General features: G+C 33.9%; 1 protein-coding gene across 1 annotated transcript in view; it reads right to left on the reverse strand.

Moving 5' to 3' along the window:
* SENP7 (SUMO1/sentrin specific peptidase 7) overlaps positions 1-13,316 on the reverse strand; it is a 164,505-nt gene that overhangs the window by 39,248 nt on the left and 111,941 nt on the right. The window contains exons 7-9 of the mRNA XM_012652811.1: positions 11,556-11,895; positions 10,571-10,728; positions 7,911-8,057 (exon numbers count right to left, since the gene is read on the reverse strand). Coding sequence (XP_012508265.1) covers positions 7,911-8,057; positions 10,571-10,728; positions 11,556-11,895 — 645 coding nt within the window. The remainder of the gene's footprint in view (positions 1-7,910; positions 8,058-10,570; positions 10,729-11,555; positions 11,896-13,316) is intronic.

Consider the following 13,316-nt stretch of genomic DNA (forward strand, 5'->3'; position numbering starts at 1 on the left):
CCAGCTACTCAGGAGGCTGAGGCAGGAGGATCGCTTGAGCCCAGGAGTTTGAGGTTGCTGTGAGCTAGGCTGACACCACGGCACTCTAGCCCGGGCAACACAGTGAGACTCTGTCTCAAAAAACAAAAAAAAAAACAAGCTGGTTTGACACCATCCAAAGGGTAACACTAGCTCTCCAGCAATGGATTCCAACCAAAAGGAAAATGTTGAAATGACAAACATGGAATTCAAAATATGGATCATAAGTAAGATCAAGGGGATCAGTGAGAAAACTGAAAAACCAACACAAAGAAACAAAAAAAAAATTCAAGACATGAGTGAAATATTCACTGAAGAGATAGATAATCTAACAAAAACTCTAACAGAATTTCTGGAAATGAAAGAGTCATTTAGGGAATGTCAAAATACAATGGAAAGGTATAACAACAGACCAAGTAGAAGAATTTCAGAGCTCAAAGACAAGGCTTTCAAATTAACTCAGTCAGTAAAAAAGGAAGAAAAGAAAATCAAGAAGAATGAATAATCCCTCTGAGAAATATGGGATTATATAAAATGAACAAATATAAGAAACATAGGTATCCCTAAGGGAGAATAAGGAAAATAAAACACATGGAAAACCTATTTGTAGGAAAAATGGAGGAAAATGTCCCTGGTATTACTAGAGATTTAGACATTCAGTTACAAGAAGGTAATCAAACGCCTGGAAGATTCATAGCAAATCAGATATCAACAAGGCACACAGTCATCAGTCTTAACAAAGTCAAAGTGAAGGAAAAAATTCTATAAGCTGTGAAACAAAAGCATCAAGTAACTTACAAAGGAAAACCCATCTGGCTAATGGCAGACTTCTCAGAAGAAAGCTTACAAGGCATATGGAACTGGGGTACCCATTTTCAGTCTTCTCAAACAGAATAACTGCCAGCAAAGAATTTTGTATCCTGCAGAACTAAGTTTCATAAATGAAGGAGGAAAAAAGTCTTTCTCAGACAAGCAAACACTAAGGGAATGTGTCACTACTAGACCTGCCCTATAAGAAATGCTTAAAAGTGTTCTATACATGCAACAGTACTATTGATACCCACCAGAATAAAAACACCTGGAAGTTAAAACCCACAGCTCTTACAAAACAGTAACATGGAGGAGGAAACAAAGCAACAAGGTTACAAGCAAAATGATGACTAGGACAGTATCTCACAGATCAATACTGACATTGAATGTAAATGGTCTAAATGCCCCACTTAAAAGATATAGTTTGGCTCAATGGATTTAAAAAAAAAAAACACAACCCAATTATATGGTATCTCCAAGAAATCCATTTAACTCACCGAGATTCTCATAGGCTCCAGGGAAAGAGATCAGAAAACAAAAAATATTCAATACAAATGGAAACTAAAAGCAAGTAGCTATTCTTCTATAAGATTAAATATACTTTAAATCAACAATAGCAAAAAAAGACAAAAATGGTCATTATATAATGATAAAGGGATGAATTCAACAAGAAGATATAACAATCCTAAATACATATTCACCTAAGACAGGAGCCCCCAGATTCATAAAACAAATTCTACTAGATCTCAGGAAAGAAACAAACAGCAACATCATAATAGCCAAGGACTTCAGCACTCTACTGAGAGAAGCAGACAGGTCATCAAGGCAGAAAATCAACAAAGAAATAATGGACTTAAAAAGGGATACAGAACAAATGGATATAACAAGTATTTATACCCAAAAATTAAAGAATATACATTCTTCTCATCAGCACATGGGATATTTTCCAAGACAGATCATATGTCAGGCCACAAAAAAACTCTCAGCACATTTGGAAAAATCAAAATTATGCCATGTATCTTCTTAGACCACAGTGGAATAAAAGTAGAAATCAACTCCAAGAGGAACACTTAAAATTACACAAATACATGGAAATTAAACAACCTGCTGCTGAACATCCTTGGGTCAATGATGAAAGCAAGAGGAAAATCAAAAAATTTTTTAAACTGAATGACTAAGACAACACAAGCTTCCAAAATTTCTGGGATACAGAAAAAGTCATGCTAAAAGGAAAGTTCACAGAACTAAATGCCTACATTAAAAAGACATAACTATCACAAATTAACAACCTAATGTTACACATCAAGGAACTAGAAAAAGAAGAATAAAACAAACCCAAAGCCAGTAGAAGAATGGAAATAACAAAGTTCAGAGAAGAACATATGAAATAGAAACTAAAAAAAACGCAAAAGATCAACAAAACAAAAAGATGGTTCTTTGAAAAATAAACAAAATCATCAGCCCCCTAGTAAAATTAACTAGAAGAGAAAGAACTCAAATAAGCTCAATTAGAAATGGAAAAGGAGATATTACAACTGATACCACAGAAATACAAAATATGATCTAGGACTACTATAAAAACCTCTATGCAAACAAACTAGAAAATCTAGAGGAAATGAATATATTTTTGGAAACACATAACCTCCCAAGCTTGAATCAGGAAGAAACAGAAAATCTGAACAGACCAACAATGAGTAGTAAGATTGAAACAGTAATAAAAAAATCTCCCAACAAAATAAAGCCCAGCATCAGACAGACGCATAGCCAAATTCTACCAGACCTACAAAGAACTGGCACCCATCCTACTGCAACTTCTCCATAACATCAAGGAGAGAATCCTCCCTAACTCATTCTACAAAACCAGTATTACCCTGACACCAAAGCCAGAAACGAACACAACAAAAAAAGAAAACTACAGACCAATATTCCTCATGAACATAGATTCAAAAATCCCCAATAAAATATTAGCAAACTGAATTCAACAGCACGTCAAACAGATAATCCACCATAATCAAGTGGGTTTTATCCCAGGGATGCAAGGGTGGTTCAACACATGCAAATCAATAAATATGATTCACCACATAAACAGAATTAAAAACAAAAACCATATGATCATCTCAATAGATGCAAAAAGAAAATTCCATAAAATCCATCACCCCTTCATGATAAAAACCCTCAACAAACCAGGCATAGAAAGAACAGACCTCAAAATAATAAAAGCCACCTATGACAAACCCACAGCCAAATGGAGAAAAGTTGAAAGCATTCCCCCCTAACAACTGGAACAAGACAAGGATGCCCACTGTCATCACTTCTATTCAACATAACACTGGAAGTCCTAGCCAAGGCAATCAGGCAAGAGAAAGAAATAAAGGACATCCAAATGCAAAAAGAGGAAGTCAAACTATCCCTGTTTGCCAATAATGATCTTACATTTATTAACAGAAAATCCTAACACTACTCCAAAAGACTCCTAGAATTGATAAAGAAATTCAATAAAGGCCGGGCGCGGTGGCTCACGCCTGTAATCCTAGCACTCTGGGAGGCCGAGGCGGGCGGATTGTTTGAGCTCAGGAGTTCGAAACCAGCCTGAGCAAGAGCGAGACCCCATCTCTACTAAAATTAGAAAGAAATTAATCGGACAACTAAAACTATATAGAAAAAATTAGCCGGGCATGGTGGCACATGCCTGTAGTCCCAGCTACTCGGGAGGCTGAGGCAGGGGAATCGCTTGAGCCCAGGAGTTTGAGGTTGCTGTGAGCTAGGATGACGCCACGGCACCCTAGCCCAGGCAACACAGTGAGACTCTGTCTCAAAAAAAAAAAAAAAAAAAGAAATTCAATAAAATCTTAGGTTATAAAATGAATGTACACAAATCAGTAGCATTTCTATACACTAATAAAAGTCAAGCTGAGAGTCAAATAAAGAACACAATACCATTTACAATAGCTGCAAAGAAAATATTATAAAACACCGAGGAATATACTTAACCAAGGAAGTGAAAAATCTCTACAAGGAGAATTGTTAATACAAAACACTGATGAAAGAAAGCATAGATGACACAAACAAATGGAAAAACATCCCATGCTCTAGATTGGAAGAATTAATATTTTTATAATGTCCATACTGCCCAAAGTAATCTACAGATTCAATCAATTCCTATCAAGATACCAAAGTCATTTTTCACAGAATTAAAAAAAAAAATCCTAAATTTCATATAGAATCAAAAAAGAGCCCAAATAGGTAAAACAATCCTAAGTAAAAAGAACAAATCTGGAGGCATCACATTACCTGACTTCAAATTATACTATAAGGCCATAGTAACCAAAATAGCATGGTACTGGTATAAAAGCAGACACACAGATCAATGCAACAGAATAGAGAACCCAGAAATAAAACCATATAGCTACAAGCAATTGATTTTTGAAAAAGAAGACAAAAATATACACTGGGGAAAGGTTACCATATTTAATATGGTAACTCAAAATGGTGCTGGCAAAACTGGATAGCCACATGCAAAAGAATGGATAACTATCTGTCACCATATACAAAAATTAACTCAAGATGGATTGAAGACCTAAATGTAAGACCTGAAACCATAAAAATTCTGAAAGAAACCATAGGAAAAATTCTTTTAGACGTCGGCCTAAGCAAAGAATTTATGACTGAGACCCGAAAAGCAAATACAGCAACAACAATAAATAAATAGGGCTTAAACTAAAAAGTTTCTGCACAGCAAAGGAACTAATCATCACAGTAAATAGACAACCTACAGAATGGGAGAAAATATTCATAAACTATGACAAAAGACTAATATCTAGAATCTATAAAAAAATCAGCAGGAAAAAGATAACCCCATCAAAAAGTGGGCTAAAGATATGAACAGATTTTTTTCAAAAAAAAAAATACTAATGACCAACAAACATATGAAAAAGTACTCAACATCACTAATCAGCAGGGAAATGCAAATTAAAACCACAGTGAGATAACACCTTACCCCTGTCAAAATGGCCATCACTAAAAAGTCAAAAAAACAATAGATGTTGGCATGGATGCAGTGGAAAGAGAATACTTATACACTGTTGGTGGGAATATAAATTAGTACAACCTCTATGGGAAGCATTATAGAGATTCCTCAAAGAACTAAAAGTAGACCTACCATCTGACCCAGAAATCCCACTACTGGGTATCTATCCCCAAAAAAAGAAGTCATTTTATCAAAAAAACACTTGTACCCAAATGTTTATTGCAGCACGATTCACAATTGCAAAGTTATGGAATCAACCTAACTGTCCATCAATTAATAAGTAATGAGTAGATAAAGAAAATGTGAGATACACACACACACACACACACACACACACACACACACACACACATAGCATGGAATACAACTCAGCCATAAAAAATAATGAAATAATGTCTTTTGTAGCAACTTGGATGAAACTAGAGACCATCATCCTACATGAAGTATTTCAGGAATGGAAAAACAAATATCTCATGTTCTTACTTATAAGGGGAGCTAAACGATGGGTATATATGGCCATAATTTATTATAACAGACATTAGAAACTGAGAAAAGTAGAGGGTGGAAGGAGGGTAAGGAATCAGCAAGTACTTATTGGGAACAATGTACATAATTCTGGTGACAGCTACACTAAAAGCCCTGACTTCACCATTATACAATTCACTCATGTAACAAAAAGTAACTGTACCCCTAAATCTATTGGGAAAAAGAAAAGAAAAAGGAAAATGTTCATATCTGTTGCAGCATTCTCTGTAACAAGGCCAGGTGCAGTGGCTCATGCCCGTAATCCCAGCACTATGAGAGGCCGAGGAGGTAGAAAAATTGCTTCAGGCCAGGCGTTTAAGAACAGCCTGGCAACATAGTGAGACCCTGTCTCTATAAAATATAAAATAATTAGTTGGGTGTGTTGGTGTGTGCCTGTAGTCAGGAGGATCACTTGAGCCCCAGTGTTTGGGGCTGCAGAGAACTATGATCATGCCACCACACTCCAGCCTGGGTAACAGAGTAAGACCCTGTCTCTTAAAAAAAAAACAAAACTTAAATGTCCAACTGTAGGAAAATGGTTCTAATTTATGTAATAGTTTCTGATCACAGGTATTTTTCTAATTCAGCTAAATTGTAACTATCATGAGAGTTAAAACAAAATGTCCAGTGTCTACAGCAATGTCTAACATACGGTTGCCACTGACTGAATGTTGAGAGAATAATTAAATTTAATTCTATAACGTATTTACCCAACAAAAAATAGCTCTTTAATTTCTGTTATAGAACATCCTGAACTCTCAAGAAGAGTACGTATAAATAGTCTTCTGAAAAACATGAAATGTTTAAGACTTTTACCCTTTTCCCTTTTTATGTTATCATTACAATTTTTTAATTTTTAAACTGCTTATGTTCTCTCCTTCATAACATAACTGTCTTAATTTTTGTAGCATTCCTCTCAGCCTTGGTCCACGTGTGCATATTTACTTTGATTTACTAAGTCATTTTCCTATAATTAAACATTTAGAGTTTTTATTTTAATTACAAGAAATGTTCCTTCTCCTATCTGACTATATGTGAAAAATAAAAAAAAAAAGAAATGTTCCAGCAAACATGAGACAATAAATTAAGATCTCCCCTGGTTAATCAATTATTGTCATACAGTTAGGCTAGCCAATTTTTTGGTCATTACAGAGAAATCAACAGGAATAATTGGTTGAACCACTGAACCATAACTGGTTGAAAAACTGACAAAATTCCTTAAAGAAAAAAAATTGTAAAATCACCCCAGGCATCCCAAATAATATTTGAAAACCAGTGGCCAAGAAATATTAATTTTAAACCAAATCATTCTTGAGCTTTTAATCAGAGCAATTTTGACTATATCACAAGCTACCATTATTTGAAGTTCCCAGAATTTGCCAGATTTGTACATGATATTTGCTATATCAGGATTAGGCCTTACCCTGCATAGTCGCCAAGTAAACATCTACTTCATGTCTTAAATCATATGCTGTCTTCTTTGTGAAGCCTTCCCTGATTCCTCCGGACGTTTATAAGTAACCATTCCCATATGCACCTTTCTACATATTTCCATTGTACATTTTACCATAATGTAAAGTAAATACCTATTTACATGTCTGTCTCTTCCATTAGACTAAAAGTTCCTTGAAAGTAAAAACCATGTCTTACTATTTTTATATTCTTTGCCCCATCCTAACATAGAGAAATATTAATAAAACTGCTAGAAAAATACCTGAGTTACAATCAGAGATAGTCAATTCAACATTTATAAATGCCTACTTAAAACTAAGCCATTTATGGAAGGTATAAAAGTATATAAATAAAAGCATGGCTCTTCACCATAAGAAGTTTGAAGGTTAATGGAAAGGTTTAGGCAAGAATATAAGTAATTATAAAACCCATAAATCTTAAAACAAATGTACAAATGAAGTGCTGTAAGTACACAGTAAAGAGAGAAGTTAATTCTGCCTGAAAAGGAGGGGTCAGGGAAGGTTTCCTAGAAAAGGTAGCATTTCAGATAAACCTTAAAAGACAACTTTAAGAGGCAGAAATGGTGAGAAAATATAGAGAACTGATCCAGTCTGATTTTCATATATAGGATATGAGGAGGAATACTAAAAAAAGGTAAAAAATAGATTAGGATCAGTTCCTGGACATCCTTAAATGACAAATTTTGGAATTTGGTGAAGTCAGTTTACAACAATTTAAACCAGCAAAATGAGATTTCTTCTTTGTACTCCAAACTACAACCTGAAAAAAATTTACTATCAAGTAACTTTTAGAGCCCAAAGCATATCAATACCACATGTGATTTTTTTTTCATCCATAATTTTCATCAGAGTAGTCAGATCAAGTAGGATTTTGGGAGTGGGGAATTAAAGACACATTTCAAAGTAGGTATAATAACTTTAAAAATATCCAAAGTGTTCCATATAAAATTATTCTCAATTATATTTTCATTTATACTACATAAAACAGGAAAAAAATCAGAAAATGCCTTGTCCAAGATACAAAACTAAAAGAAAAAAAATTTTTTAAATATACTTACTGTAACACAACCTTTAGAAGCTCCTTTTATTTTACCAATATAGACAGAAGTAAATATAAAATCCAGTTGGAGATTCATCTCATTACTAGGCATAGTACAGGAAATGTTTTCCATGACAGGATTATATGGACATGATTCAGATGATGCCTAACAAAGAATAAATTATAAAATGCATATAACCCAAAGTATTATATAAATGCTGAAAATGATTTTTCATAAATTCTTCATTAAATTATACTAATTAATTTTTGAAGGATTTTATACTGTTCTTACTGGAAAGAAATAACTATCCAGATTTTTTTCCTGAAGAGGGATATGATTTCCCTTGAGAAAATTACGCTAAATAGTTGAATCCAAAATTAATCCAAAATGGTTTCACGTTCAATATTCTCTAATAGGCTTTACTCATATTTTTAATTCGACAGAAATAAATTTAGATTTATATAGTGCTTTAGTTTAAAATGAGTTTTTAAATATATTATCTCTTTTAATCTCCACAACTCCTCTATGGGTAGGTTTTTCCCCCCATATTTCATAAATAAAGTTAACAGATGTTTGGATTGGTTAAGTGATTTGCCCAAGGTCATACAATTTGTAAGAAGCAAAACTAAGATTCAAATCCAGGTTTCTGTCGCCAGGTCAAGTGTTATTTCAATCATATAAGATTGCTTCCGTTGACCAAAATAATGTTCTTGCTATTGCACTTTTAAAGAGCAATGAAGAGATATAAGCACCTAAGAACCATCTATTATATCAAATCTATATGCTTTACTATACTCTATGTTTGAAGATAGCCAACCAGAAATGGTTTATACTTGCCTAGAACCTCAAAAATCATCCCACTTCCTCCACTCAAACAACTACATAACTTTGCATTTAAATTATGACAGACAACCGGCAATATCAGCAGGAATTGTTTCCCACAATCTCTTCTGAATTTTACACTGTTTTCAGGTGACTTTTTCAACTCCACATTTGCCTAGAGACTCTGCATATTATCCTTCTTTAACCCTAATATCACGAATGACCAAATTATCACTACAGCAATTATTATGCATGTGAACTCACTCCCCTCCTACTTCTAGCAAATGTGATTACTCCTCATCTAAAACATACATCATACTCATTTTTAACCCAGCTCACAATGCCATTTACCTGCTTAATTGAATTTCCTTGTCATTCTCATCTTTTATTGTTTAGTATACTATCTTCTTATCCCCTAAGTAAAAAAGGGAATCAAATCAACTACAAGTGGCTCCAATCAATCAGACAAATAACTGTGATATTTTTTAATGATAAAAGGAGAGGTTGGTTTAGAAATAATTTTTTACTGGGCCTCACATTTTATAAAGATTAACTGTCTCCTAAAAATGACCAATCCATGTTTCTCATAACTCATTTAAAATAGGAAACAAGGGCATGGAGATGTGGGGTTCTGCCTCATATGTCTTGGTAGATCTACACAATATTTGCTGCTTGGTTGTGATCATGAATTCTGTAAGTTCCATGAGAGATGTTATTTTCTTATCATATGATCATTTCATACTGTTTTGTCAGTTTATGTGCTGCCAGCGCAACCAAAATTTTTCTACAAGTTTAAATTCATCATCAACAAGGATACCTTTAATTATAAATACAACTAAGCCAGTTGACCCAATCTAGCAAGAATGGTTTCACTTTAGCAGAAATTCAAAACAGATGTGCTGAGGTGATTTCTGTATTGAGTGCTAAACGCAAAAGAAATACTCATGAAATAATAATCAGATAAAACTTTTTGCATAGATCTGACCAAACTGTTCATTATACTCTGCAAAATTACAGCTTCTGACATTATTCAAAAAAAAAAAGATCTATAGAATTTTACCATAATTCTGCACTGATGGTCACTGATAAACATTTCTTACAAATAGAATAATCAGAGGCTAATAACAAGAAAGAGTACAGACAATAAATGATTTGAATTTTATCTTGAACCTACACTCTTCAAAGGACTCAATTAACTGGCTGACATTGACACTTCCGTTTATTATTTTCTATAAAAAGGAAGAGACAAAGGACTTACCAAACTTGATAGGTTTCTGACACTGTTATAAATGCTTTCATATGTTATTTCATTTAATACTCAAAATAATCTTGTGAGGTACATGCTATAATCCTCATTTAACATATGGGGAAATTCAGGCTTAAGGAAGTTAAATGCTTTGCCCAAATGGCAGGGCCAGGATTTGAACATAGGTCTATATATCTTCAGAAGCCATGTTCTTTCCTCTGTATCACACTGCCTTCTGATACATGAGGAAAAGGAGTAATTCCAAGTAGCCACAGTACTCCAAGATCAGACAGACAAATATTGGAAACTGTTTAATTCTAGAAAATGTTTTGATAAAATAGTTAAATGTCCAATGAGAATCACTGAAAAAAAAGAAAACTATTCAAGTCATAGAATAGACTGAAAAAACATAAGTGACCAGAAAAAAATAGTATAATCCTTTCATTTCAAAATAAAAATAATTACATACATCAAACTAGCATAAAAGTTGTCTCAAAATTCAAATTAAGAAAATTTGTAATCTTTATTATAATATTCCTATTGATAAAACAGTCATTAGCCAATAGTATATATTTCACTGTTAATCTTTGAGAAGGCACAAATAAATTACCTGTACAGATTCACATGTAACCAGTGGCAGTTCTGACAATGCTGATTCAGAGGTACTCTCATTTTCATTAGTGATTTCGTGATCTTGCTTAGGCTGTAATTTAAGAATTTCTGAATTTTTATGTTCAATGGGTCCTTCTTCATCACTGGAAACAACAACTAAAAGGGAAAAATATATTTTAAATATGTTACAATAATCACATATCAAAAAGAACTTTCTAATTACTGCAATATATCTTTAATAATCCCATTAAGTTTAATCATCTAAATTTGTTCAATTTAGAAACTTATCTAGTGCTCATTATCTAATTTATACTAGTTATATACAATGTTCCCATATCAGTGTTATTATTTAACATTTATCTGCAACCTTACTTTCTGGAGAATAAAGACCTTTAAAAATGGATAAAGCCACGAGGAGGCCTTAGGTACAAGTTCTAGTTCTAACAATGGATTGTGCCAGCACTCTAAATTGTACTTTAAATCCTGTTACATTAGCTGCTTCTGGAGGGGAAAATGGATAGCTAGGGGAAGATGTGGGAGACTATTCCCTATGTATATATCCTTTGAAACCTTTTGAACTTTTTGTACATGTGACTACATCAACTATTCAGAAAGTGATTAAATCAAAATGAATATATAGTTAGGTGGCACTCAAATTCTCCATACTTCAGCTTCATCAACCAATTGACAATAATAATGGTCCTCAGAAGCTATTTTAAAACTACTGAGTTGGATTATCAGTGTACTAATCAAAGAAAAAATTAATTTCTTCTTCCAAGTATTCCATTAGTTTACCTAAATAAATATTATAAGATTCATGAAGGAAATCCCAAAACCCCAAGTCTTTTTTCCTACAGTTAATGTCTTCCACAGTGATGTCATAAACAGCGTATTTCCTAAGCAAAATTTGTTCAACAGGAGAAAAAAAACAACTAAGTAAAGCAGAGAAAATTAAGTGCCTTTATAATCCTCCTGTTACTTACTTGGTTCGGCAGAGATCAGCGATTGGTTCCCTTCACTGTGTCCACTTAGGATAGGCTTTTCTATTGTATTCAACTCATTCTCATCCTTCTCAACCAGAGAAGAAATCCCCACAGTATCACTGAAAATAGAGCTCTCAAGAGTTTCAGTGGTTGAACAGACAGAGGCACTTTTAGGGGGAGCACTCAAAGCCAACTCCTGACTATTAAGTGAGGGTAGTTCAGTAAAATCACTTTCTATACGTTTAGGTGTAATTTCTTCAAGCAGTTTTGGGTCCTGATGATAGTTTTCACTTGACTTTTCAAACTCAGTGGATACTGTTAAGTCTTTTTCTTGTCCTTTCTGAACAAAAGCACATAGAAAAAAAGCATTTTTTAAAATTTGGCTTACTTATACCATATTTTTGAGATTTAAACTAAAAAAAATAAAGGTAGAAATATATCATTTCCATAACCACCTGGATAGAAAACTACACAATTATACTGCATTATGCTTGCCAGTGTCTCCCAAGCATAAAGATGTAGGAATTGATCTGTCCAATCCGATACCTAAATAATTTTTTAAAGGGTGAGATTCCCATCTTTACAAGTGGTTGATATGGCCTTCCATGATCTACATAGACTTCAGAATGAGGTGTTTTTTTGGGGGTTTTTTTTTTTTTTGAGACAGAGTCTCACTCTTTTGCCTGGGCTAGAGTGAGTGCCATGGCGTCAGCCTAGCTCACAGCAACCTCACACTCCTGGGCTCAAGCGATCCTTCTGCCTCAGCCTCCCGAGTAGCTGGGACTACGGGCATGCGCCACTATGCCCGGCTAATTTTTTCTATATATTTTTAGTTGTCCAATTAATTTCTTTCTATCTTTAGTAGAGAAGGGGTCTCGCTCTTGCTCAGGCTGGTTTCGAACTCCTGAGCTCAAACAATCTGCCCGCCTCGGCCTCCCAGAGAGCTAGGATTACAGAGGTTTTTTTTTTTTTTTAACATTTTTATTTTGCAAAAGTAATAAGGCCATGTGAACAATTACGTTAGTAACAAAAGCAAAAAACTGAAAACTTAACAGGGTAACATTAAAAATTATGAAAATCAACTATTATCTTCAGCATCTCCATTACTGTATAACTAAATCATGTTTATAATTATAACCCAAAGGCACTACAAGGTCCTGAAATGGCTTGTGAATTATAAGAATTGAAAAGCTATCTTACAGTTTTATTGCTAACTATATGCTACGTCTTTGAAAAATAGGTAATGTATAATTCTTCACTTATAACAAATTGCCTAAACTCTAGATAAGTAGAAACGTAAAGAATTACTTTTGAAACAGTAATTCTTTTCAACAGTAATTTACTGTTGAAAAAATAAATCTGACAATAATTTTACAGAGTAAGTGAAAAAAACAAGTGGACAGTATGAATAGTATTCAGCTAAAATGAGGAAAAAGAAAATAAAACAAGCCTGAAAGATGTACACCAAACTGCTAAGGAAAGAGTGGTATTGGAGAACAAGCAATTTTAACTTTTTACTCAAGTTAAACATTTGAAATTTGTTCCAATAACTGTATTACTGAGAAAAGTTACACTTAAAACATTTTTTAAAAATAAAGCTAACAGGGCCGGGCGCAGTGGCTCACGCCTATAATCCTAGCTAGCTCTCTGGGAGGCCGAGGCGGGCGGATTGTTTGAGCTCAGGAGTTCGAAACCAGCCTGAGCAAGAGCAAGACCCTGTCTCTACAAAAAAAATTTTTTAAATATACTTACTGTAACACA

This window comes from Propithecus coquereli, unplaced genomic scaffold (genome assembly GCF_000956105.1).
Source record: "Propithecus coquereli isolate 6110/MARCELLA unplaced genomic scaffold, Pcoq_1.0 Scaffold40, whole genome shotgun sequence".
Taxonomy (NCBI): Eukaryota; Metazoa; Chordata; class Mammalia; order Primates; family Indriidae; genus Propithecus; species Propithecus coquereli.